We start from the raw sequence: 25,941 nt of genomic DNA, 5'->3' as shown, positions 1-25,941 counted from the left end.
GTGGAGGGGGGTGGGGGCAAAGGCACTGTGGCTGCCGTTTCTCTCCGCCGGAGCCGACGGTCTGGGGAGCGAGGAGGGGCCGCTAGGGCGGGTGGTGCGGGGCCGGGCGGGGGCAGCAGGCGCAGTGGGCGCAGTTCCCTGCGGGGGTGGGACGTCCGCGACGCTTCCTTCGCTGCAAAGCCTCGGCTGGAGGGGCGGGGATGGGGATGGGGGGGTGGGGACACGGGAGGGCGGGCTGCGCAGCCGGCGGCGGCTCCTCCGCTACCTGTGTGGCCCTCGGCCTGGCTCAGGTCCTCCGGCAGACTGTGGGGGCTCGTTCCTCGGCTCCCCCAGGATTCGCCTACCCCCTTTAAGAGGAGTTCGAGTGGAGTAAGTGTGAGAGGCTCCATCCTCGCTGCGGTCTCCTCTGCCCGTACGCAGCGGGGGTCGCGCCATTTGTTTCTTTAATTCCTGGAAGAAGGCGAGCTGGCCAGCTGTGCGGGGCAGGTAATTCCTAGGTGGCCCGGGAATTCCGGACACGCGGCCGGCGTAGCGAACCTCCTGCAGAGGCTGCGGTAGCCGCGTGTTGGAGGTTTCTTGGGAACTGAATTGCAAAATGAATGGGGAGGGAAGGTGACCCCCCCCCCCATACACACACACACACACACACACACACACACACACACACACTTTGTTGCGGAGGGCTGGGCTGGGGGGGGGGGGCGACCGGCTGCAGAAGGCACCAGGCCTTAAGCCGAAAGGGGAATGGAAACCTCTGCTGCGTACATCGGAGATGATCCTGGGAGTCGGGAAGAGCCCCGGCCGCGAGAGTGGAGCCTCTTCTCTCTCACCCCCGGAGGCTCCGCATTTTCTCCCCCACCCACCCCCACCCCCACCCCCACCCTTTTTCCTGGGGAAATTGAGTTTTACTCGGGTTGGAATCGGTTGGAAATTTCAGGGCGGGTTACAGTTGTTACCTTTCTCAAGTTATTCTTTAAAGAGATGAGCTAAAATGTGGCGAACACCCTTTCTCCCACATTTGGAGTCCCGTGGGCGACTCCCTCAATCCAGGACACCACCGTCCACCCACCCCCGAATAGCGGGAACCCCACCTCTCCCGGCCTGATGGGTTTCCACCAGGGAGGTCCTCCGCGTTGGCGAAGGAAGAGTGCCATTTCCAACCCAGACTCCTTTACCCCCCAAAAGACCATTTGTGATGCAAGTCGTTTTTAAATGTTTCCTGGTAGAAAAACTGAAAGTAGAAAGAAAGGAAGCAATTTTCGAGCAGATGTCTGACCACCCCTTCTCGCACACTCCCAAGCATCGAGTTACAGGGTCCTGGGAGCCCCCACCCACACTCTACGGCCCCACACGGGTGGACTCACAGTCCCTCCACAGCAGCTTGTGCGCGACCCCTGAACGTCCCACGGCACCCCGGAGCCCCTCTCCCTGCGCGTCCCGGCCGGGGAGGGTAGGGAGGGGAGCAACACAACACAATGATTTGGGGATAAATATTAAGCCGTGACATTGACGTGCCCGGCGCCTCCCCTCCCCCGCGCTCCCGGCACACTCTGGGCTACTCGGCACGCCCCCTCCCGTTCCACTGCGCGCGGCGCGGCGCGCTCATCCCCGAGGGGCCCCTGCAACCTCTCCGCGCGAAGACGGTTCCAGCCCTACAGCGAAAGAAAAGTAACTTCGCTGTTCTCAGAAGAACCAGGAAGATTAATGGGCCAGGCGGAGAAGGCAGGAGCGCGCGGAGGGTAGCGACGGGGGCTTCGTGAAGGAGGAGGAGGGGAGTCTACAAGAACCCGGAGGAAGGCGCTTGGGATGTCTGATTGCACTTTCTTCTTGTCCTCCCATCTCTTCTTTTAGGTGGAATAATTGTGGACTGAGACGCGCTCCGGCAGAGACTATGTAAACGGCTCGGTGTCTGTACAGAGGACTGCGCTTCGGAGAGGGAAGAGGAGGGATCGGTTCGCTTCTTTGCGACTCCGGCAGGCGGAGTTTCGCAGCGGCACCAGTGTCGCGCCCGCCCGCGGGGAGGTCGCTCCAGCCAGCCCCTCCGGCCGCGAGAGCCCGAGCGCCGGAGCGCGGCAGTCGGCTGGGGTGAGGGAGAGCTAGACCCAGCTCCGGGGCGCAAGGGAGCGGGCCGGGGAGTCCCGGAGAAGGCGAGCGGCGGTCGCAAACCAGAGGAGCGCGCCCCCAGATCGCTCCAGCGGTGCGGCGCCGGGCGGCGTCCAGGCGATATGGAGAAGGACGGGCTGAGCCGCGCGGACCAGCAGTACGAGTGCGTGGCGGAGATCGGGGAGGGCGCCTATGGGAAGGTGTTCAAGGCCCGGGACCTGAAGAACGGAGGCCGTTTCGTGGCGCTGAAGCGCGTGCGGGTGCAGACGGGCGAAGAGGGCATGCCGCTCTCCACCATCCGCGAGGTGGCGGTGCTGAGGCACCTGGAGACCTTCGAGCACCCCAACGTGGTCAGGTGAGCCGGGGGAACCGTGCCCGCGCCGTCGGGGGCCTCGCGCTAGTAAAGTGCTGGGCCAGGGGGATCTAAAAGTGCCAGGGAGGAGGGGGCTGGGGCACGGCGCGACCCGTTGACCTTACAGAGAGAATAACTTTTGTTGACAGAGCCACGAGCCAGAGCCTGTGACCTTGACAAACAGCGAGCAGAAAGGCAAATCAGAAAATGGGACCTATGCAGGCTTCCCTCCTTGCCGGCCCTGAAAGGGGTCTGGGAAGTTGGGTGCCCTTTAGGCACAGAACAAACCAACCTAAGACACGCCCTGCCAGCCTCCCCTCCCCCCGCCCCCAATAGTTCCCTGGCCATTGGGGAAATTTTAGAGACTGAGTATGAGAGAGGTAGCAAGACGCAGTGATAATTTGAAGGAAGAGAACTTTACTGGTATAAACAAGGTTAAAAAACTACGGAAACAATACTTTTGCCAATCACACCTAGGGTTTCTCTTTATTAAAGAGATAGTGATAAGTAGTATTCCTGATGGTCTAAGGACTAAAGTGCTGATGCCCATTTTCCAACAGTGTTCTTTTAAATATTCTAAAAATATTGCCTGTCTATTATTTTATGTCTCTGGGCCAACATAGTCTTTGGATTACTTCTCCAACGGGGTAGATAGGAGTCCAAGATATGGAACCTTAATTTCTAAATTCTGAATTCTGCCCTTGCCTTTTCTGGAGGGTTATGCAGTGGGTGGGGAGACAAAAGTTCTTGAAGTCACTCCTGTGTGGAAACCAGTAGTAAAAGTGTGTGTGCGCTTGCCGTAGGATAATGGTGTTTTCTTAGTGATCCTGGAATTTCCTCATTGTGTGGTTGACACTGTATGGTGTGTTCTCTTTATTTTCTAAACAGATGAATAGTTTCAAGTCAGAAAGGAATGCACAGAACCGTCTACAAATTAGGGTGTGCTTTTACCGTCCCTCAACTCTTTAGATAATGTGTTGGGAAAAGGCCTTGGGGTCTTCTTCCTGACTTCTCATCCATCTAGGGATTCTGTTCAACAAATATGTGCCTACTGTGTGCACTGTGGATCAAAATATGTAAATAAGGACAGCTAAATATTTTTGTAACAAGTCAAACAATTTAACATTAGTCATCAAAGTGGAGAGACCCAAGACTGACCTTTGAAATACCAAGCTCTCTACAGACTCAGTGAGCCCAAGTGTCTACAGACTCATCCTGGGAGGTTTTAACTTGTTTCCTCTTATTCCAGGCTGGTGATTTGTGTGGCACTTTGTTCCTAACACAATTAGACTCAGGCCAGAAGGCAGCGAAGAATCATAAATACATAAATAAGGTAGTAAATGGCTATAAAGATAAGGACCCCATTATACCTCCACTTTAACCAGTAAAGCAGAGAGGGACAAAAGATAATGAGATTGGGAGAACTGTGTTTTAGAAAGATGGGATCACATATAAAAGCAATAGGTTACCTTTTGTCTGTGTGTTTTCTTTCTTGAAAAACCACTAAAACCCTTTTGGGTGGAGTCTTTGTGATCATGGAGGGAAAAACGAGGGTACATTTTGTCCCCTGTAACTTAGTTATCTTCCTAGAAGAATCACCTAGTGTTTCCCAAAGGATGAATTCCACCACTAGAATTTTAGGACTAAAATTTGTGTTTTATTTTGTTTGTTACCTCTGGAGAGTGTCCAGTCAAGGATGATAATCATGTGTGCAAATAAGATGCTGTCCTTCCAATGTAGAGGTGTTATCGGGGCACCCCTGTGCAACCCTATTTTGTACAGAGCACAGGCTATTCTGGTAACAGAGGAAGGTTGTTTTGGCCATTGTGCTAGTTGATTTGGGCAGATCTGTATTCTCTTGATGTAGCCTCCTGAGCTTGGTGTGTCCTCGGAGATTTGTAACTGTCCCATGACTTAGATTCTGTATGGAGCACTTTCAGAAAGCTATACTTACGAATTGAAGACGGGTCGTTTTCTAAAATTATCTTTACATGTCAAGTTTCTTCCTATAAGCCGTAAGGAGAAACTGAGATAGTGAGAGCACTTTGTCCATTTGAAAGTGTTTCAGATGTCTAGGTATTATTTGTGTTCAGGCAGATTCGTGCGCCCTTGCCTCAGAGCCAGTTCCCAGTAAGGAAGGCATCCGTTCGCCTGACTTGTACTATAGGACAAATCATACTTAAACCCAGTCATCATCAGCTCTGAAACCAAGAAGCTACTTGAATATAATGAGCCTGTAGTTTGTCAGAAACGCCCATCAGTCATATGCCATGAAGTTCCGTAGCACTTGAGAAAATTATTGATGATGTCATCCTCACAAGCTGCAGATCTACATTCCAGTTTGTTTCCTTCCCATTTCTTCTCTTCGGCCTCTGCCTTAGGGCAATCATTGGCCCCCATGACTTGTGTGGCTAGGCTAGGATTCTGGACTTCAGAGGTTGCTGATATTTGCAGGGTCAGGAAATCGAGGACAGGTGACAATAATTCTTTTCCTTCCAAGGTAGAGTTGTCAAAGTTGAGCTCCCAAACCAGTGATTTATTGTTTGCCCCACAGGATTGTTGCTGGTTCTTTAAAGGTTTCTTAAAAGGGCAGATGCCTTTATAAGTGTCTTCAAGTCATAAGTAATTTATCATAATTATAGGCCCTTCCCACAGATAGTTAAGCCTCTAAGCTTGAAGGAGCATAATAAACATATTAGCTTTTTTCCCAAAAGTTTACGGTTTAATTTTGATGGATTTGCCAGAAAAGCTGACTTGTTATTGTTGGCACTGGCACTGCCTACATGTGTGGGGATAATGACTTGAAATTCTTGCTTACCTGCACGTGATGTAGCCAAGGCTTGATCAGTTTGGGATGTAAAGTTACTCTTACTTTATGGTTGGTAATCCCAAATCCTAGGGCCTTTGCCACAATCAGACTTCAGTATAAACCTATATTGGAGCTTTGCACTCTGCAAATGAATTCTGTTGACATTCTGAACTAAATATATACAAGCAGGTAGGATAATATGGTTTATCAGCAATCTATTAATTCACCAAATATTTATTGAGGGCCTACTATGAGCAAGACGCTGCTAGACGCTGGGGATATAGCAGCAAACAAGTCAGAAAAAGTCTACACTTCTAGAACTTACCTTGTAACGGGATGAGAAGTTCTTTTTCTTTTTTAAAAATCCACTTATCTTTATTTCCATTGGCTTGCTTTACTATATTTAACCTAACCAATGCAGGCGTCCTCAAACTATGGCCCACGGGCCACATGCGGCCCGCGAGGACATTTATCTGGCCCGCCGGGTGCCGCTGCTTGTCCTGCTTAGCAGCCGACTCGTCCCGGGCCCGCAGTGCGCATAGGAATTTGTTCATAGTTGTTTTTTTTAAACTATAGTCCAGCCCTCCAACTGTCTGAGGGACAGTGAACTGGCCCCCTGTTTAAAAAGTTTGAGGACCCCTGTTAGAGCAACTAATTTTTTTGTGATAATTTGGTTACCAGGAGTTTGCCGATTGAATAAGTAAGATAACCAAAACACTAATCAGAATCAAATGCTTTTTGAAGATTAAATTTCATCTTAGAGACATACAAATCGATCTATATAAGAAGACATTGACGCATAAGCAATATAGATGATGAACATTTGAGGTCTATTTATTCAACGAAGATTTAGGAAGAACCTACTGTTTAAAAACCATGGGCTCAGTGCTGGGAAATATACTTGAGTAAATCACACCTGGCTCCTCTCCTCCAGTAATTCCCCGTGGCTGAAGGAATAAGGTGATCACCATAACGCTGATACGTGATAGTATTGTGTCACTACAGAGACCGGTAAGTGCTACCAGTGTTGTCCTTAGGGATCAAAGTTGTTAGTGTAGCAGTAAAAGTAATTAAAGTTGAAGTACTGGTTCCAGAAACTAAAACTCATGGCATTTCAGTGAATTAACTTGTGGCATCTAAATATGTTCAGTTATTTTTGTCAGCATATTTAATCAATGCTTTAAATAAAAAGACAACAGAGGAACTTCTCTTGCATGTGGGTCTCTGACTCTCTCATGTATGTGGGGTTCCCATACATTATGTGTGTATTAATTTTGGTTATTTTCTCTTGTTAAAAATAAATAAATAAGTAATAAAGCCAACAGAAAAATCCATGCAGCTCAATAATTATTATTCAAGGAGAGTTTTCCAACTTTCTCTTTTTTTTAATTCTTTATTGTTTAAAGTATTACATGAGTCTTCTTTTCCCCCCATTGACCTCTCTCTCGGCACCCCCTCCCCCAAGCACAAGCCCTCACCCCCCCCCCCCCCTAACTGTGTGTGTCCATTGGTTTTGCTCAGGTGCAAACAAGTCCTTCGGTTGATCTCTTACCCCCTCCCTCCTAACCCCCTCTTGCCCCCCTCCCCCTGCCTTTCCTCATAGGTTTGACAGTCTGTTCGATGCTTCTATGTCTCTGGTTCTATTTTTGTTCATCAGTTTATGTTGTTCATTATATTCCACAAATGAATGAGATCATGGATATTTATCTTTCTCTGACTGGCTTATTTCACTTAGCATAATGCTCTCTAGTTCTATCCATGCTGTTGCAAATGGTAAGAATTCCTTCTTTTTTACAGCAGTTCATACCAACTTTCTCTTTTTAAAGATCTCAATAATATATATCATAAAAAAAGAGTTAAAAATGTGATATTCTCAAGGCAAACCTAGTCATTAAAAGAGTCGAAGACATGGCATATTATTTGATGCAGAATAAAGCTGAGTTGTCTGGGAATTCTGAATAAAAGTGTTATTTTGTAGGTGAATAGTACATTTATTAGAGCTTGTTTCAGTGAAAGGAAAAGCAGGCGTTTAAGTCTCTTTTTAAGTTTCAGTATGTTAAAAGTATGTTTGGTCTCTCATTCTCTAGGAGTTCCTTGAAAACTATCCAATTTATCAAGGTTCTTTAGTAAATAAACATTTTCACAATGATATTCTGCCCATTCTTCGTTCCTGCAGAAAAACTTGGTAATGCTGAATTGTTGACATTGCACTTGTATGATTTTTACATAACTATTATCACCATGGCATTAGAATTTCTCTATCGAGAAGAAAATGGTATACAAGATGGAAACTTGTGAAAACTTGAACATCTAGTGGTGTATTTTCCTATTTTTAAGACATGGTAAGTGAATATCTATGAAAACAAACTCCTTGTTAAAAGTAAATTATCTTTAAAAAACAATATGTCTCATCCAAGTGACCTGGAAGTTATACTTACAACCCTACTTTCCCTCTCCCACAATACCTTTTTCCAACTTGGGCCAGACATAATGGCTCCCGCAAAGAAGGGTGGTGAGAAGGAGGAGGACCATTCTGCCATCAACGAGGTAGTGACCAGAGAATACACCATCAACATTCACAAGCACATCCATGGAATGGGTTTCAAGAAGCGTGCCCCTCTGGCACTCAAAGACATCCAGAAATTTGCCCTGAAGGAGATGGGAACTCCAGATGTAGGCCTTGACACCAGGCTGAACAAAGCTGTCTAGGCCAAAGGAATAAGGAATGTCCCATACCGTATCTGGGTGTGGTTGTCCAGAAAACATAATGAGGATGAAGATTCACCAGACAAGCTCTATAGGTTGGTCACCTTTGTACCTGTCCCCACTTTCAAAAATCTACAGTTAATGTGAATCAGAACTAATTGCTGATTGCCGAATAAAATTATAAAACTGCAAAAACACAAAACGAATAAACAATATGTCTCGCTATTAATGATCCCCTAGGAATGTTTTCTTAAGAATGAGACATTCAGTACTTGTACTATGTCATTGTAAACTCAAGGATATTAAGGTTGGAAGACATTCTGGAAGTCTTTCAGCCCTTTTATGTCATCAAGAAACTAAGGCCCAGAGTTCAAGCAACTTCTCTATCATGCCATGATGAAGTAGTTGACTTGTACTAAAAGCTGAATAGCACTTTAAAAAAAATATTTTTAATTGTGTGTGATGAAAGAAGTTAAATAAGTACATTTCTAGTTTGGAAAAAATGAACTGTATGAAGACAAAGGTGATGGTCTGCCAGGAATAAATGACATACCAATTCAGGAAATTCCTGAATTCTGCAGTATGCCCTATTGAAGTAGATCTGGAAAAAGCATGATGATTATCCATTAAATTCTGCTTTTAAAGAAGCTGGGTAGGCCAGGTAACTCATTGATTAGAGTGTCATCCCACTATGCCAAGGTTGCAGGTTTGGTACCTGGTCAGGGCACAGAGGAGAATCAATGAATGCATAAATAAGTGGAACAACAAATCAATGTTTCTCTCTCTCCCAAATCAATAAATATTTTTAAAATAATTTGATAACTATGATAATTTAAATAGCTATAGTTAAATACTAATATAAGTAAATAATGTAGTTAAATAATAAAGTAACATTGAGTTCATTTTAGACAAAGAACAGTAGGAAAAATCTAAGTGCTTGGTATTTGTTGGACAAGTGAACTATGCATAATGTGGCTCTGGCATCTACTAATTTAATGAAATAAACACCGTAATACTTGAAAATTAGGAAGCAAAGCAACCTCCAGACATATAAACAAATATGTTACCCCATGCTTCTGGAACTAATTGCACCATTATTGCTATTCTCATGACATTCAGATGAGCGTTTCTGTCGTCTTAGGAAGGAAGTTAATCAAGAGCTTCCTGGTGTGATCGATCATAGCAGAGATGAAATCTGGGTGCAGGAGGCTTGGTGATAGGAGAAGGTAGTGTGTGTAGTGTTGGGCTTTGTCGAAGAGCCAGGAGGCAGCACTGAACATGGGCACTGGTGGTTGGTAAGAAGCATGCCTACATAAAGGTCACCATTTGAGTAATGATCTGTATAGATGGTTGTCTGCTGGGGCAGGCAGGTCAGCAGTCAGAGAGAGGCGTTTTATAAGACTCACCGGGCGGTTGTTTTGAATATCACCAGTTGGCTGTCAGAGCTGATTTTGTTTTACCAGCTGCACATGTAGCTGCTCTCCACTGAGAGGTGACGTAAAGCCACCTTAAGGCATGTGACAGGAATCTATGTGAGTGTACAGGAGTAACTGGAAGTCCATTTGGGATAGGATAATTACTAAACATTTAGAAGTTTACCTAAATTTGGGCAACTACTGGCTTTGTCATTTATGTAGCCATTTTAATTATTGATTCTTATTATCTGGCCTTCCTAAAGGATTTTAGTTCAATAGAATTAGAATCACAGTCTAAGAATTTTGGAATTGGAAGGGGTCTTAGATTTTTAACTTAGCCCAACCCCCTTTGGTCTATGTAGGAATTGTTTTGTAAATGCATAAAAGAATTGTCTTATTTTTAGTCAGCTGTTTTATTCCACATTTATATACATTATAACTACAAATTGAGGAGAGCTAAAGTTCAAATAACAGGTCAACAGGATAGGATGACTAATGTTCATTACATATCTGAAAACACTCCTTTGGGATATAAAAGTATTTTCAGTTTAATGATTTTATGTTTCCTCTGATGTGAGGACAAGGACTGTATCTGTTATATTCATGAATAATACAGTGCCCATAACTATTAGCTGCCCATTATATGTTTCCTGAATGAATGAAGTAAAATAAGTTAAAAACCTTCCAGTGAGAACTTTTCCTGAATGAATGAAGTAAAATAAATTAAAAACCTTCCAGTGAGAACTTTTCATCTTTCTGGAGTTGCCTAAAACATTAGCAAGTATCTCAGGCTAAACACTGGGAGGGAGATCAGTGGGTATTAACTGTAATGCATCTGCACACCAAGACTATTTAGAAAGAGCCTTCAAATACTAATTGATGTTTAAACTTTTCCTGTGACTCCATTTTTTTGTCTTTAATGCTGGCTTCCGCTATGATAGGATTTTCTTGTTTTCATTGTGTGGTTTCCTACATGTATCTTACAGGCAGTCTACTCTATTTCCCCTGAATGTGCTCCTTGCCATCCACGTCTGTGACTTTTTTTCTTTAATTCTTTATTGTCTAAAGTATTACATATGTCTCCTTTTTTTCCCATTGACCTCTCCCCAGCCACTCCCACCCCCAACACATGCCCTCACTGTCTGTGTCCATTGGTTATGCTTATATGCATGCATACAAGTCCTTTTTGATCTCTTACCCCACCCCCACCTCCTTTCCCCTGCCTTCTTCCCTCTGAAGTTTGATGGTCTGTTCAGTGCTTCTATGTCTCTGGATCTATTTTTGTTTATGTTGTTCATTATATTCCAAGAATGAGTGAGATCAAGTGATATTTATCTTTCTCTGACTGGCTTATTTCACTTAGCATAATGCTCTCCAGGTCCATCCATACTGTTGCGAATGGTAAGAATTCCTTCTTTTTTACCGCAGCGTAGTATTCCATTGTGTAGATGTAACACAGCTTTTTAATCCACTCATCTGCTGATGGGCACTTAGGCTGTTTCCAAATCTTAGCTATGGTGAATTGTGCTTCTATGAACATGGGGGTGCATATATTCTTTCTGATTGGTGTTTCTAGTTTCTTGGGATATATTACTAGAAGTGGGATCACTGGGTCAAATGGGAGTTCCATTTTTAACTTTTTGAGGAAACTCCATACTGTTCTCCACACTAGCTGCACCAGTCTGCATTCCCACCAGCAGTGCACGAGGGTTCCTTTTTCTCCGCATCCTCTCCAGCACTTGTCATTTGTAGATTTGTTGATGATAGCCATTCTGACAAGTGTGAGACGGTACCGCATTATTGTTTTGATTTGCATCTCTCGGATGATTAGTGACTTTGAGCATGTTTTCATGTGTCTCTTGGCCTTCTGTATGTCCACTTTTGAGAAGTGTCTATTTAGGGTCTTTGCTCATGTTTTTATTGGATTGTTTATCTTCCTTTCGTTACGTTGTGTGAGTTCCCTATAAATTTTGGAGATTAAACCCTTATCAGATATAACATTGGCAAATATGTTAGGCTCCTTACACAATCTTCATATTTTCGGATTCTTTTTTTCTTTTTGCTCTTCTGGTTGGGTGTTTTTGCTTCCTCACATATCAAATCGTTGATTTGATTCTCAGAATCCTTTACTGTTGAATCCCTGTATATTATTCTTTATTTCAGTCAGTGTATGCTTAATTTCTGACTGATCCTTTTCCATTTTTTTGGAGGTTTCTAGAAGATTCTTGAGTAACCTTATAACCATGGTTTTGAACTCTGTATCCAGTAGTTTGCTTTCTTCCATTTCTTTCATTTGTGACTTGTTTCTTTGTCTCCGCATTTTGGCTGCTTCCCTGTGTTTGTTTCTATGTATTGGGTAGCTGCTATGTCTCCTTATGTTGGTAGAATGGCCTTGTGTAGTAGGCGTCCTACAGGGCCCAGTGGCTCAGCCTCCCCAGTCACCTGAGCTGGGAGCTCTAGGTGCACCCCTTTGTGGGCTGTGAGCACACTCTTGTTGTAGTTGAGACTTGATTGCTGTTTGTGTCACTGGGAGGAATTGACCTCCAGGCCAATTGGCTGTGAGGACCAGCTGTGCCTACAATGGAAGAGCTGCTGTGCAGGAGACACCCCTGTGGAGCAGGACTTGCTTCGGGGGCACTCACTGAGTCTGCCCCTTGAGTATGTCACTTATGGATGTGAAGAGTTGTAATCCAGTATGGTCTGACACTAACCACTGGGGACACTGGCTCTTGGGTCTCCAGGGAGGTGCAAAGTCAGCCACTGCCTGGGGCCACCCAGCAGGAGCTACAGAGAGATCTGCAGATTCCTCCTCTTTGTATGGGGTTTGGAGGTGCCCAGATGAGGCCCAGCTGTGAAGCAAGGCAGGCAGGTCTTGGGCCTTTATTGATAGGTTTGGGACTCCCTGACCCAGCTGCAGCTTGTTGGAGAGATTTTGGCCTAACCAAGGACAGCACATTCATATGCAAAAGCCGCTGCAGGCAGCTTGGGTGGGGTTGTAAATTGGATGAAGCAGGGTCTTAGGGAATCACCAGGGCGGAGCAAACAGAAATGGCTGCCAGTCAGCCCTGTGACCCAGCATAGGAACAATGATCCCTGCCAGCACCTCCAGTCTGTGAGAAAGCCACCTCCAAGTTCCTGTCCTGATGACAGACAATCCAGTTCCTCCTCGTATGTGTCTGTTTCCCCCAAAGCCTCGCCCTGGTGCTGGAGCTCAGAGGAAGCGGGACCTTGTAAGTTCAGTTCGTGGTGCCGGCCTTTTAAGAGGAGCAGCTGGGTCTCTAGCAGCCTGTGTGTCACTGAGCCCCAATCCACACTGGTTTTTACAGCTCTGGGACCCTGGGCTGGGGGGCTGGTGTGGGCCTGGGACCCCTGGCTCCTCCTGGCAGCCTCCTCAGAGATCTCTCTCCCGGTTAAAAAGCTGCACATGTGGGTGCCAGACCAGCGTGATCCAGGCCTCCACACATCCTACCCGTCTCTGTGTGTTTTCGTCTTTTCATCTCTGGTTGTAGGGATTCCAGTCAGCCAGCTTTCCAGCGGTTCTGGATGATGGTTGTTCTGTATTTCAGTTGTAATTTTGATGTGATTGTGGGAGGCGGCGAGTACCTATGCCGCCATCTTCAAATACACCTCTGTGACTTTAATTGGGCCTAATCTCTGGCAGTGCCCCTCCCTGTACCACTGTTTCCGCCTGTTGAAATGCTACTCATCCTTTATAGCCACGCTCTGATGCCACGTTCGTTTCCCTTTGGCGGTATACTCCTTAATACCTACATTTGATAAAACTTCTGCTTTATGGCACTTAGTATATCTCTGCCCCCATATATTATTATGTCTATTATAAAAGATAAAATGTTGGGGAGAAACCAAGATGGCGGCATAGGTAAACACCTAAACTGCTGCCTCGCACAACAATTTCAAAACTACAACTAGAAGACAGAACGGACACCATCCAGAACCGCAGGAAAGCTGACTGAGTGAAAATTCTACAACTAGAAGGAAGGAGAAAAGCTCACAGAGAATTGGAGGTACGGCAAAGGGTCTTTGTGCGCGCAGAGAGGAAGGGCGGCGGAGTGCCTGGCTGGCTTTCTCTGGCGGAAGGGGGAAGGGAGCCCCCGACCGCATTGAACCCCAGTTCTGACTGCACTGAACACCTATTCCGGGCGAGCCCCTGGGGACCCACGCTCTTGTGGGGGGAGTCTAGACTCTCCGGCGGAGACTCGGGAGCCGGGGAAGGCGGAAGACTGAAAGTCCGCTCGCGCCAGTGCGCACAAAGGCTGCGGGAGGCTGCCACAGGCTTTCCCTAGCGGAAGGGAGTGAGAGGCTCCTGACGGCACAAAACCCCAGTTCTGACTGAAGTGAGCCCCAGTTCTGACTGCAGCGAACCCCAGTTCCAGGCGAGCCCCCGGGGACCCACGCTCTTGTGGGGGGAGTCTGGACTCTCGGGCGGAGACTCGGGAGCCGGGGAAGGCGGAAGACTGAAAGTCCGCTCGCGCCAGTGCGCACAAAGGCTGCGGGAGGCTGCCACAGGCTTTCCCTAGCGGAAGGGAGTGAGAGGCTCCTGACGGCACCGAACACCAGTTCTGACTGAAGTGAGCCCCAGTTCTGACTGCAGTGAACCCCAGTTCCAGGCGAGCCCCCGGAGACCCACGCTCTTGTGGGGGGAGTCTGGACTCTCGGGCAGAGAATCGGGAGCCGGGAAGGCAGAGGACTGAAGGCACACACGTGCTAGCAAGGGCAAGGCTGATGGGAAGCCAAGACTGAGACTCCACCCCATCCAAGCAGAGCACAGAGGCTATTGCAATTTGGCAAGTCTAATCCTATAAGGCTGTCTCCAGCACCGGACTTCTCCCAGCATAGACACAGCTGATCCTTACAGCCAACTGGCCTGGAGGTCAATTCTTCCCAGTGATACCAACAACAATAAAGACTTAATTACAACAAGGCTGTACACACAGTCCACAAAGGGGTGCACCAAGAGTGTCCACCCCAGGTTAACTGGGGAGGCAGACCCACTGGGCCAAATTGGAAACCTAGCACACAAATCTACCAACTCAGGGAAGCAGTGAAAATGCGGCGTCTAAGAATCAGATCACAAACGAAAGAAATGGAGGAAAACAAACGACTGGATATAGAATTCAAAACCACGGTTATAAGGCTTTTTAAGAATATCCTAGAAAAGGCCGATAAATATAACGAGACCCTCGAAGAGATGAAAAAGGACCAACTAGAAATTAAACATACACTGACTGAAATAAAAAATATTATACAGAGACCCAAAAACAGACAAGAGGAACACAAAAATCAAGTCAAAGAATTGAAATACAAAGAAGCAAAAAACACTCAACCGAAAAAGCAAAAAGCAAAAAAAAAAATCCAAAAAGTTGAAGATAATGTAAGAAGACTCTGGGACAACTTCAAGCGTACCAACATCAGAATTATGGGGGTGCCAGAAGAAGAGAGAGAGCAAAATACTGAAAACCTATTTGAAGAAATAATGACCGAAAACTTCCCCCACCTGGTGAAAGAAATAGACTTACAAGTCCAGGAAGCCCACAGAACCCCAAACAAAAGGAATCCAAAGAGGACTACACCAAGACACATCATAATTAAAATGCCAAGAGCAAAAGACAAAGAGAGAATATTAAAAGCAGCAAGAGAAAAACAGTTAGTTACCTACAGGGGAGCACCCATACGATTGTCAGCTGACTTTTCAACGGAAACTATGCAGGCCAGACGGGAGTGGCAAGAAATTTTCAATGTGATGAATAGCAAGAACCTACAACCAAGATTACTCTACCCAGCAAAGCTATCATTCAGAATTGAAGGGCAGATAAAGAGTTTCACAGACAAGAAAAAGCTAAAGGAGTTCATCACCACCAAACCAGTATTATATGAAATGCTGAAAGGTATTCTTAAAGAAGAGGAAGAAGAAAAAAGGAAAGATAAAAATTATGAACAACAAATACATATCTATCAACAAGTGAACCTAAAAATCAAGTGAATTAAAAACCTGAGGAACAGAATAATCTGGGGAATACAATAGAATCAGGGGCATAGAAAGGGAGTGGACTGATAATTCTCAGGGGGAAAGGGGTATGGGGGGGTTCATAAAGAGACTGGACAAAAATCATACACCTATGGATGAGGACAGTGGGGGGTAGGTAAGGGCAAGAAGGTGGGGTGGGAAATGGCTGGAGGGGAACTATGGGGGAAAAAAGGAGAAATAATTGTAATAATCTGAATAAAGATTTATTTAAAAAAAAAAAAAAAAAAAAAGATAAAATGTTAATCTTCCTTCTACCACCCTCTTCTGATCCTCTACCCTTCCATACCCCAATTGTAAGCCCTCGAGACAGGATGTATCTTGTGGTCATGTCCATTTACATTCTACATCCAGTGGAAATAAAATGAAAATAAGAATGCATAAATAATGGAAGGAGGTCCAGTTATTAAGGTGGGAACTATATGGAGTGTTCCATCACATGAATGTTAATACTAAGGAGTGTCAAATAAAGGGGGGGAAATGGATCTGTATATTGGATTACCCTTACTTGGTTCCTGGGAAAAATAAAGAGTACTGAAAAGAGAACATTTCATTTTGTTTTATTCCAATATAGTTCATATTAAAGAAAGTTTTAAATTTAAGTCATTCCCATAGTTAATGAACTGTACAGTCTTGCACTTAATTCCATATACTGAAAAGACGACATTAACATTAGGAAACATGCACACATTCAGTAAAAGTTGAAAATGATTTGAACATTTTTAAATATAAGAATGTAAGGAATACATTTTAATCAGTTGCTTGAATTCTTTTATTTTATTTTTCTCCACTAATTTTAATATCGCTGGCTTTCTATACTGGAAAAACTCTTAGGAGGAGCAGAATTAAGTAAAACTTTCCTAATAATTTCTAAAAGAATGTCAAGATACTAAATTCCATTAAACTTTGTCTTCTATGTGTTTTCATAATTTGTGTATGGAGAATTTGAATTCCATCTTGACAAACTGGTAGATTTAGTTCAGAAGTATTCTTCCAGCCTGAACTAATTCTAGTCTCAAGACATATGCGGTAGCTCTGTGTGTGTGTGTGTGTGTGTGTACATGTATGTATGTGCATGCAGTGCGCACTTAGAACAGTTGAATGCAGGATCCCTAAAAGAAAGGACTATTTTCTTGTGTTTAAAATTTTTTTTAGTTTTTCAATTATAGTTGACATACAATATTATAGTAGTTTCAGGTGTACAACATAGTGATTAGACATTTATATAGCTTACGAATGATCACTCTGATAAGAAGTACCCATTTGACACCATACATAGTTATTACAACCCATCTGACACCATATGTAGTAATTATAATATTATTGACTATATTCCCTATGCTATACTTTACATCTCCCTGACTGTTTTCATAACTGGCAATTTGCACATCCTAATCCCTTCCTTTTTTTCACACACCCCCTTCTTCACCCTCCCCCCCCTCCCCCCAGCCAATCTCAATCTCCCTCTTGTTTGGCAACCATCCAAGTGTTCTTTGTGTCTATGATTTTTGTTTCTGTTTTGTTTATTTTATTTTTTTAGATTCCACACATAAGTGAAATTTGTCTTTCTCTGTCTGACACTTCTCTTAGCATAATGCCCTCCAGGTCCTTTGATGTTGCAGATGGCAAGATCTGATTCTTTTTTATAACTGAGGCATATTCCCTTGTGCATATGTACCACTTCTTCTTTATCCATTCATCTATTGATGGACACTTAGGTTGCTGCCATATCTTGGCTATTGTAAATAATGTTGCAATGAACATAAGGATACATATGTTTTTTTGAATTAATGTTTTGGGTTTCTTCGGATAAATACCCAGAAGTGGAAATGGCTGGGTTCTTCCTTTTCTCTTGTTACAGTATTTATTTTAAAGTCTATTTTGTCTGATAAAACTATTGCTACCCTAGCTTTTTTCCCCCACTTGCATGAAATATCTTTTTCCATCCCTTTACTTTCAGTCTGTGTGTGTCTTTCGGCCTGAAGTGGGTCTCTTGTAGACATATATATGTGGATCTTGTTTTCTTATTCATTTGGCCACCCTGGATTTTTTGATTGGAGCCTTTAATTGATATACATTTAAAGTAATTATTGATAGGTATGTAGTTATTGCCATTTTATTATTTATTTATTTTTTCCAAGAAGTACCTTTAACATATCTTATAATACTGATTTGGTAGTGAATTCCTTCAGCTTATGCTTATATGGGAGTTTTCTTGTTTCTTGTCACAAAGCACTTAGCATGGTGGCTGGCATCTTGTAGCTCACAATAAATATTTGTGAATGAGTGAATGAATGAATGAGTATGTGCCATCTAGGAATGCAGAATTGATTTTTTTTTTTTTTTTGGTCAGAATTGAGTAACAATGTTTGAAAGCACATTTAAGATCTATAATATTCAGTAAGTATTTATTGATTATCTGCTATACTCAACATTTTATTAAAGGTAACTGACAGTGATCTCAGAAAGTACCTACATCTTGAAATGTTTACCAAAAAAAAATGGTATCAGGTCTAGAGTTTATTTCACATGAGGTATAGATGACACAAGCTGATCATTGCTGAAGCTGTGGAGTTCCTTGTGTATGTTTGTAAAGGAGTCAGAATACTTTGATTCTATCCTCATTCTTCCATCTACTAACTGAGTGATCTAGATAAATTCCTTTATGTGTCTTAACTGTGGTTTCCCCATAATAGGGATTACTACTACTCTTTTGAACGTAGAGCATTACAGTGATCAAATAAAATTATGTCTATAAAGATCAACTACTATGCAAATATAAGGTATTATTAACAATAGGAATTCCTCTCCTCACGTAGTTTATAATTTTGTGGAGGAAACTGACAGGTATATAGATATCTGGATTGCTGATTGGAAGTACTCTTCCCCTACACAGCGTTAAAGTATGAATGGAACTAGGTGTTTATAAAAAGATGTGTGCTGGATTTATATTAATAATAGTAAAACACAGTCTTTCATCTTGGTAGTTGGTGTCCCCTTTACCCAATCTGTATGCTGTTCATTAACAGATTTATTGTAGGAGGGTCTGAGGACACAGTGCCCCTGAGAACATGGTCAGGATGGGTGGGAGCTTGAGGATTTCTTTGTATTTCACTATTGAGATGAACTCAAAGAGGAGTTGAATTCCTTGCTTGTTCTTTCTCCTCTTTTTTAAATTTCAAAATCTCAGAATTACTCCTTTTTATGCCACACATTGGAATTGTTGCTTATTCATTTTCTGAGGCCCTTCTTATGGCATAACTGCCATGAGACTTGAAATTTTATTCCATGTACTCTGTCCCAGATCACCAAGACCTTCTATCCACAGAAAGGAAATCGTTTTCTTTCAGGGGCACTAATATGTAATGAAATACAGTAGTCCCCCCGCTTACCCACAGTTTTGTCTTCAGTGGTTTCAGTTACCAGCGGTCAACTTGACCACCATCTGAAATACAGAATGGAAAATTCCAAGAATAAATAACCCATAGCTTTTAAATCCTGCGCAGTTCTGAATCTCGCGTCCTCCAACCAGGGATGTGAATCATCCCTTTGCCCAGTGTCTCCACCCTGTATGTGCTCCCCAGCCTTTAGTCACCTAGCAGCTGTCTTGGTTATCAGGTAGACTGTCCCGGTATTGCAGTGCTTATGTTCAGGTCATCCTTATTTTGCTTACTAATGGCCCCAAAGCACAAGAGTAGTGATGCTGACAAATCAGATATGCCAAAGAGAAGCCATAAAATGTTTCCTTTAAGTGAAAAAGTGAACCTTCTCAAATTAATAAGAAAAAAAAATTGTATGCTGAGGCTGCTACATCATTCACTTCACTTCATCTCACTTCATCTCATCATGTAGGCATTTTATCATCTTACATCATCACAAGAGGAAGAGGGGTGAATATAGTACAATAAGATATTTTGAGATAGAGACCACATTCACATAATTTTTATTTAGTGTATTATAATAATTGTTCTGTTTAATATTGTTACTAATCTCTTGCTGTGCCTAATTTGAAAGTTAAACTTCAGCATAGGGAAGAATATATAACAAAAATATAGTATATATAGGGTTCGATACTATCCACGCTTTCAGACATCCCTGGGGGTCTTGGAATATATCCCCTATGGATAAGGGTGGAAGACTACTGCATCTTTTTTCTTTGCTGCTTTTTATTGCTGAGCAATGTCATAATTTCTTTTAGGTATTCCTAATGGTTAGTAGGAAACATTAACTTGGCCTAAAATGCTTTCTTTTTAGAAGATATAAAGCATAAAGTTGGGTTAACAGTTAACACTTATTCTGCAACAGAACAGGATAAACAACCAACATCTTTGCATTTCAAGGGCAGACTTTCAAATTTAGGTTATTGGTTCTGACCAATACATTTTAAAACTCATTAGTGGGATCCAAGAAACCGAATGGTAAGTTGGGAAATTTAGATGATGTTGTCTACATTCCAACCCTGTAGAATCACTTGAAGAAGTTATTAAAAAGCCTTGGGTTAAAATGGTATGTTTTCTTGTTGTGCCATGAGAAACCAAGAGACAGATTTAGAGTTTGGGCTAGAACAGCCTCCCAAAGCTAATCATGAATGAAGTGTATTAAAACATGGAAGTCCTCTTGCCCTGGCCGGTTTGGCTCAGTGGATGGAGCGTTGGCCTGTGGACTGAAGGGTCCCGGGTTCGATTCCGGTCAAGGGCATGTACCTTGGTTGCGGGCACATCCCCAGTGGGAGGTGTGCAGGAGGCAGCTGATCGATGTTTCTCTCTCATCGATGTTTCTAGCTCTCTATCTCTCTCCATTCCTCTCTGTAAAAAAATCAATAAAATATATTTTAAAAATAAATAAAGAAATAAAATATGGAAGTCCTCTTAAAGAACAGGTAAAGAATCCCTTCTTTGAAATAACACATTTTTTACACATTAAGACACAAAAGAAAAGTTTTGATATCCTGCTAGTCATTACAAATTATTTTAAGTTCATGAGATTTAATCAGTGGTTATTTAGCTAAGTATTAATCATTAGTCTAGAACAGTGGTCGGCAAACTGCGGCTCGCGAGCCGTGGTTTGCCACTCTGTTGACTAATGAGTTTGCCAACCACTGGTCTAGAACTTGGGGTTGGTAATCCCAGTTGGGTTCTCAACTACACCAGTTAGTTTTTGCAAAGAGAAAAAAGGCTGTGCCCTGGCTGGTTTGGCTCAGTGGATACAGCATGGACCTGGGGACTGAAGGGTCCCGGGTTCAGTCCTGTCAGAGACGCATGCCTGGATAGGGGCCCGCGGGAGGCAGCCGATTGATGATTCTCTCTCATCGTTGATGTTTCTCTCTCTCGCCCTCTCCCTCTCCCTTCCTCTCTGCAATCAATAATAATATATTTAAAAAAAAAGAAAAAGGCTATTTCATTGTCATTTTTTATTTGACAACCTAAGGGAAAAGAGGTCAATGCCTCTGATTAAATAGTCAGGTATTGCATGTTTAAAATATTATTGTGGCACACCGGTTGAAAATAACTGTCCTCAAAAATTTGACACAAGGTGTAAAGCCCTGTATAAACAGCTACATTTGTCCTTATAAGTCGTGAGGCCCACGTGGTCAGTCCCATCATAAACCTTGCCCCAGTACTACTATTTGGTGCTACCATTCCAACCACCTTCATTCTCTGCTTAGATTGGTTGATTGTAATCTTCGCAGGGGTCCTCAAACTTTTTAAACAGGGGGCCAGTTCACTGCCCCTCAGACCGTTGGAGGGCCGGACTATAGTTTAAAAAAAAAAACTATGAACAAATTCCTATGTGCACTGCGGGCCCAGGACGAGTCGGCTGCTAAGCAGGACAGGCAGCGGCACCCGGCGGGCCGGATAAATGTCCTCGGCCGGCCGCATGTGGCCCGCAGGCTATAGTTTGAGGACCCCTGAAGGGGTCTGATATGACTTAGTCATGACCAGTTATAAAGAACAATATTAATAAAGAAGGAAGGAAAGAAAGAAAAGGAAAAGAAGGGAGGAATAGAACAGAACAGAATGGAACAGAACAATGAAAATGTGTGGTGTTCCCAGCCAATTGCCAGGTATATCACAAGGAGTTACTAGAGGACCAAGGGATTTGTTCGCATTTTTAAAAAATTTAAAGTAGCCGAAACCGGTTTGGCTCAGTGGATAGAGCGTCGGCCTGCGGACTGAAGGGTCCCGGGTTCGATTCCGGTCAAGGGCATGTACCTTGGTTGCGGGCACATCCCCAGTGGGGGTTGTGCAGGAGGCAGCTGATCGATGTTTCTCTCTCATCGATGTTTCTGGCTCTCTATCCCTCTCCCTTCCTCTCTGTAAAAAATCAATAAAATATATTAAAAAAAAAATTTTAAAGTAATCATATTTTTCTGTTAAACTACTTGTTCTTAGTTAATGTTGCTGTGTAGTAAAATTATTCTAAAATTTAGGGGCTGAAGACAACCATTTTCTTATGCTCAAGGTTTCCCTGGGTGGGGACTTCAGACAAAGCACAATGAGAATGGTGTGTCTCTGTCCCATGATGTCTAAGGCTTCAACTGGAAATGACACAGCAGCTGAGGGGTTGATTCATCTTGAGATGTCTTCACTATCAAGACTGGGTTTCACGCGCACAGGTTGCTGAAGGCTTAGACCTGGGCTGGGGCTGTGGACCAAAGCACCTGTACCTTGCCTCTCCATGTGGCCGAGGCTTCCTCTCAGCATCAAGGCTTCAAAGTAGTTGGACTTACATGCTGCCTCCTGGCTCGAAAAGCCAGGCAGTGTCCCCAAGAACAGGTTATGTTATTCCTGCCACATTCTGTTGGTTAGAAGTGAGTTCAAAGATTCAGGGGAGAGGACATACAGTATCTCTTGTTGGAAAGAGTGTTAAAAGAATTTGTTCCTTCCTCCACCCTTTTTTTTTTTTTTAAATCATGACATTACTATTTAGTGATTAGTGATTAGTACCAAGGGGTTTATGATTTTTTAAAAAAGCAAGGCTCCTGAATAAACACTTGGTGGGGGAAAAGCAAGGTTCCTACCCAACTATTCCTATTCCCAGTACTCTGATACAACATATTTTACCTGTTTTGGTGCTTCTGGTCATTCCCTCCATAAGTCTAGATAATGTGCTATGCTCTATTTCTTGATATTTAAACTTCAGATAATATCTATTGACTTCCTACTCCAAAAGATGAGCATTTAGCTGAAATACTACTCCCTAATCATCTCCTTCAACTTTTGTTAGATAGGGATATTTTTATTTCATATAATAATTTTAAATGCAACAATATAAGTACAATTTTATACTTAAACATCATATTTTTGTTCTTTCACTTTTGGCAGATCTCTTGATTTTCCATTTAGTAAGAGAAGAATATTTTATCCCCTAACCTTTCTTCCAGCTCTGTACTCGCTTTAACATCATAACTTCTATCAGCTACTTTGCTAAAGTTGTTAAAACATTTTTTTTAAATATATTTTATTGATATTTTACAGAGAGGAAGGAAGAGGGATAGAGAGAGAGTTAGAAACATCAATGAGAGAGAAACATCGATCAGCTGCCTCCTGCACACCTCCTACTGGGGATGTGCCCACAACCCAGGTACGTGCCCTTGACCGGAATCGAACCTGGGACCCTTCAGTCCGCAGCCTGACGCTCTATCCACTGAGCCAAACCGGTTTCGGCTAAAGTTGTTAAAACATTTGCCTCTGATCTACAACCACAATTGCATTTCCAATGGTACAATGCTATGAGGTCATAGGAAGCCCTTTCTTAAATACAGACTTCTAGATTCTGTTTTGTTATTCTGCATCGCTTTTTTTAAAAAATTACAACCTATTTTACATGGTCTTATTCAGACCATGGCTTTCTTGTAGTGTTCTTTTTCCTGGAGTCTATAGTTGCCTTTGTATTTTTTTCTTGCACAATTTGCCTTTATCGCAGCCTAAACTTTTTTTCCAAACTCTTCCTCACACCATCCATTTCTGTTGACTGGTCTCATGGCCTGAAGTTTCTTTGTTGTTTGGTGTACTCGGGGCTGTTTGTTTACTGGACTGATGACCAGTTGTCTTCCTGGGACTTTTTGGTCTGCTCCTCGGGTTGGAGCCACTCATTCCTGCATCATGGCTTGTCCTTTTCAGTGGTTCACACCCTTGTTTTGCTCGTGTACATTCGTGAGTAATTTTCTAAGAAATTGTGTATAAGAGATAAACTTTTTGAACCCTCTCTTACTTGGAAACATCTTTATTGTCCTTCACATTTGATGATGGTTTGACTGTTTTTAGAAGTCCGGGATGAAAAAATTTACCACAGAACCTAAACACTGTTGTTCTCTCTGTATTGAGTGTGTCATTGAGTAATCATCTGCCAATATGATTTTTCTAATTATTTTTTCATGACTTTTTTGTCTGGGAGCTGCTATGTTCTTCAGAAATATGTGTTAGGTCTGATACTTCTTAAAATTCCTCTTGCTGTGCATTTCGTGGGATCTCTCTCTGTGCAGATTTATTTATTTTATTTTTTAAAATCGCTTCTTCCTCTCTCTTTGTTCTCTTCTTTCTTTCTGAGGTTTTCCTGTTAGATATTCCATCTTTCAGTTGGGACCTCTTAGTGTCAAAGTTCAATCTCACAGATTGGACCTCCATGTGTCTTACCTTCTTTTCCTTTATTTTCTAACTATTCTGTTTTATTTGGTTTTGTTTTACTCTATAAGCTAAAGAAGTCTTTTATATTACTTTCCAAACTTCTATTAAATTTACCCCTTTGACATTTATTTTAACCTCAAAACACCCTTCTTTTTTTGTTCTCTTGTTTTGTTTTTTTAAAGCATCCTATCCTATTTACATGGGTGTAACATATCCTTGAATTGCTCTAAATTTTTATGAAGTTCTCCATATTATCTCTGGTTTAGTCAGTGTTTAGTTTTTAACTATTGCATTTTTCTTGTTGCTAGATTCCTGAAATGCCTGATGTTTTAGATAGCCTTTTGCTTTTTTTAAAAAATTACTTTATTGAGGTATAATTTCTGTACAGTAAAGACATCCATTTGAAGACTGCTTTTTTATGAGTTCTGACAGATTTATATACCCATATAACCATCATCATGATCAAGATCCAAAACACTTCTCTTACCCCAAGAGTTCCCTCAGGCCCTTTGCAGTCAGTATCCGCTTCTTCACCTGAACCCCTGACAACCACTAATATTCTTTCTATCATTATAGATATTTGTCCTTTCTAGAGTTTCATGTACATGGGGTTGAAGGGCATTGTATTCTTTTGTACATGGCTTTCACAGATAATATTTCTGAGATACATTCATGTTGTTGACTGTTTCAGTAATTCCTTCTTTCCCATTATGTAGAGTTGCCACAATATGTTTATCTATTCACCTATTGGTGTTATTTGTGATCCTTCCAGTGTGGGGTTATTATGAATAAAATGGCTATGAACATTCATTCATGTATAGGTCTTTGTGTTGGTATGACGTGCTTTCATTTCATCTGGGTAAATACTTAGAAGTGGTTTGTTGGCTAATATGGCAGACGTAGGTTTAGTTTTTAAAGAAACTGCCAGTCTTTTCCAAACTGGTCTACCATTTTATATCTCTACCAGCAATACACAAAGGTTTTATTTGATTTGCATCCTACGCAATACTTAGGGTATTGTCAGCTTTTTAAATTTTAACCATTGTATTTCAGGTGTGAACTGATATCACATTGTGGTTTTAATTTGCATTTACCTAATGACTAATGTTGACCATCTTTTCATTTGCTTATTGTTCATTCTCTTGCCTTCTTTGGGAAGTTAAGTGTTTAAAAACAGGGTGCACCAAGAGGTCATTGGTTCCATTCCTGGTCAGGGCACATGCCCGGGTTGTGGGTTCGATTCCCAGTAGGGGCATGCAGGAGACCGCTGATCGATGTTTCTCTCTTATCTATGTTTCTATCTCTCTCTCCCTCTTCTTCTCTCTAAAATAAATAAAAACATATTAAAAACTGGTTTATTCTGTTACATTTATACATTCTGGAATGTCTTTTGTCAGGTAATATATATATTGCAAGTATTGCCTTTTTATTTTCTTAAGTGTCTCTCAAAGAAAAGATTTTAATTTTTCTAAAATCTAATTTAGCATTATTTCTTTGATGGTTTGTGCTTTTTTTGGTATCCTATCTAAGAAATCTTTACTTTTCCCAAAGGCACATCGATTCTTTTATATGTTATATTCTAGAATTTTATAGTTTCTGCTTTTATGTTAAGTCCATAGTACAATCAAGTTAAATCTTTGCATGTGGCTTGAGGTAAGAGTCAGAGTTCAATTCTTTTCCTGTATGGGTATCCAGCTGTTCTAGCCCCATTTGTTGAAAAGACTATGCTTCTTTATTTCCTTGGCATCTTTGCCAAAAATCAATTGACCATGTGCTAGTAAATGTGGGTCTATTTCTGGACTCCGTTCTGTTCCATTGGTTTATATGGTCTTTTTGCCAATGCCACGGTATTTTGATTACTATAGATTTATAGTATGGCTTGAAAT

The 25,941-nt window shown here is 42.4% G+C and overlaps 1 protein-coding gene and 1 pseudogene across 2 annotated transcripts in view; both read left to right on the top strand.

Annotated features, from left to right (window-relative positions):
- Positions 1-1,871: 1,871 nt before the first annotated feature.
- Positions 1,872-25,941, top strand: part of CDK6 (cyclin dependent kinase 6) — a 212,900-nt gene continuing 188,830 nt past the window's right edge. Inside the window, exon 1 of the mRNA XM_080664534.1 lies at positions 1,872-2,458. Coding sequence (XP_080520660.1) covers positions 2,226-2,458 — 233 coding nt within the window. The 5' untranslated portion in view covers positions 1,872-2,225. The remainder of the gene's footprint in view (positions 2,459-25,941) is intronic.
- On the top strand, positions 7,755-8,117 carry LOC308245973 (large ribosomal subunit protein eL31-like; annotated as a pseudogene). Its single transcript has one exon. The product of its transcript is annotated as a large ribosomal subunit protein eL31-like (transcript).

This window comes from Plecotus auritus (assembly GCF_963455305.1).
Source record: "Plecotus auritus genome assembly, chromosome: 4".
NCBI classification, from domain to species: domain Eukaryota; kingdom Metazoa; phylum Chordata; class Mammalia; order Chiroptera; family Vespertilionidae; genus Plecotus; species Plecotus auritus.
Note: the sequence above shows the minus strand (reverse complement) of the source record. Positions and strands in the feature narration are given on the sequence as shown.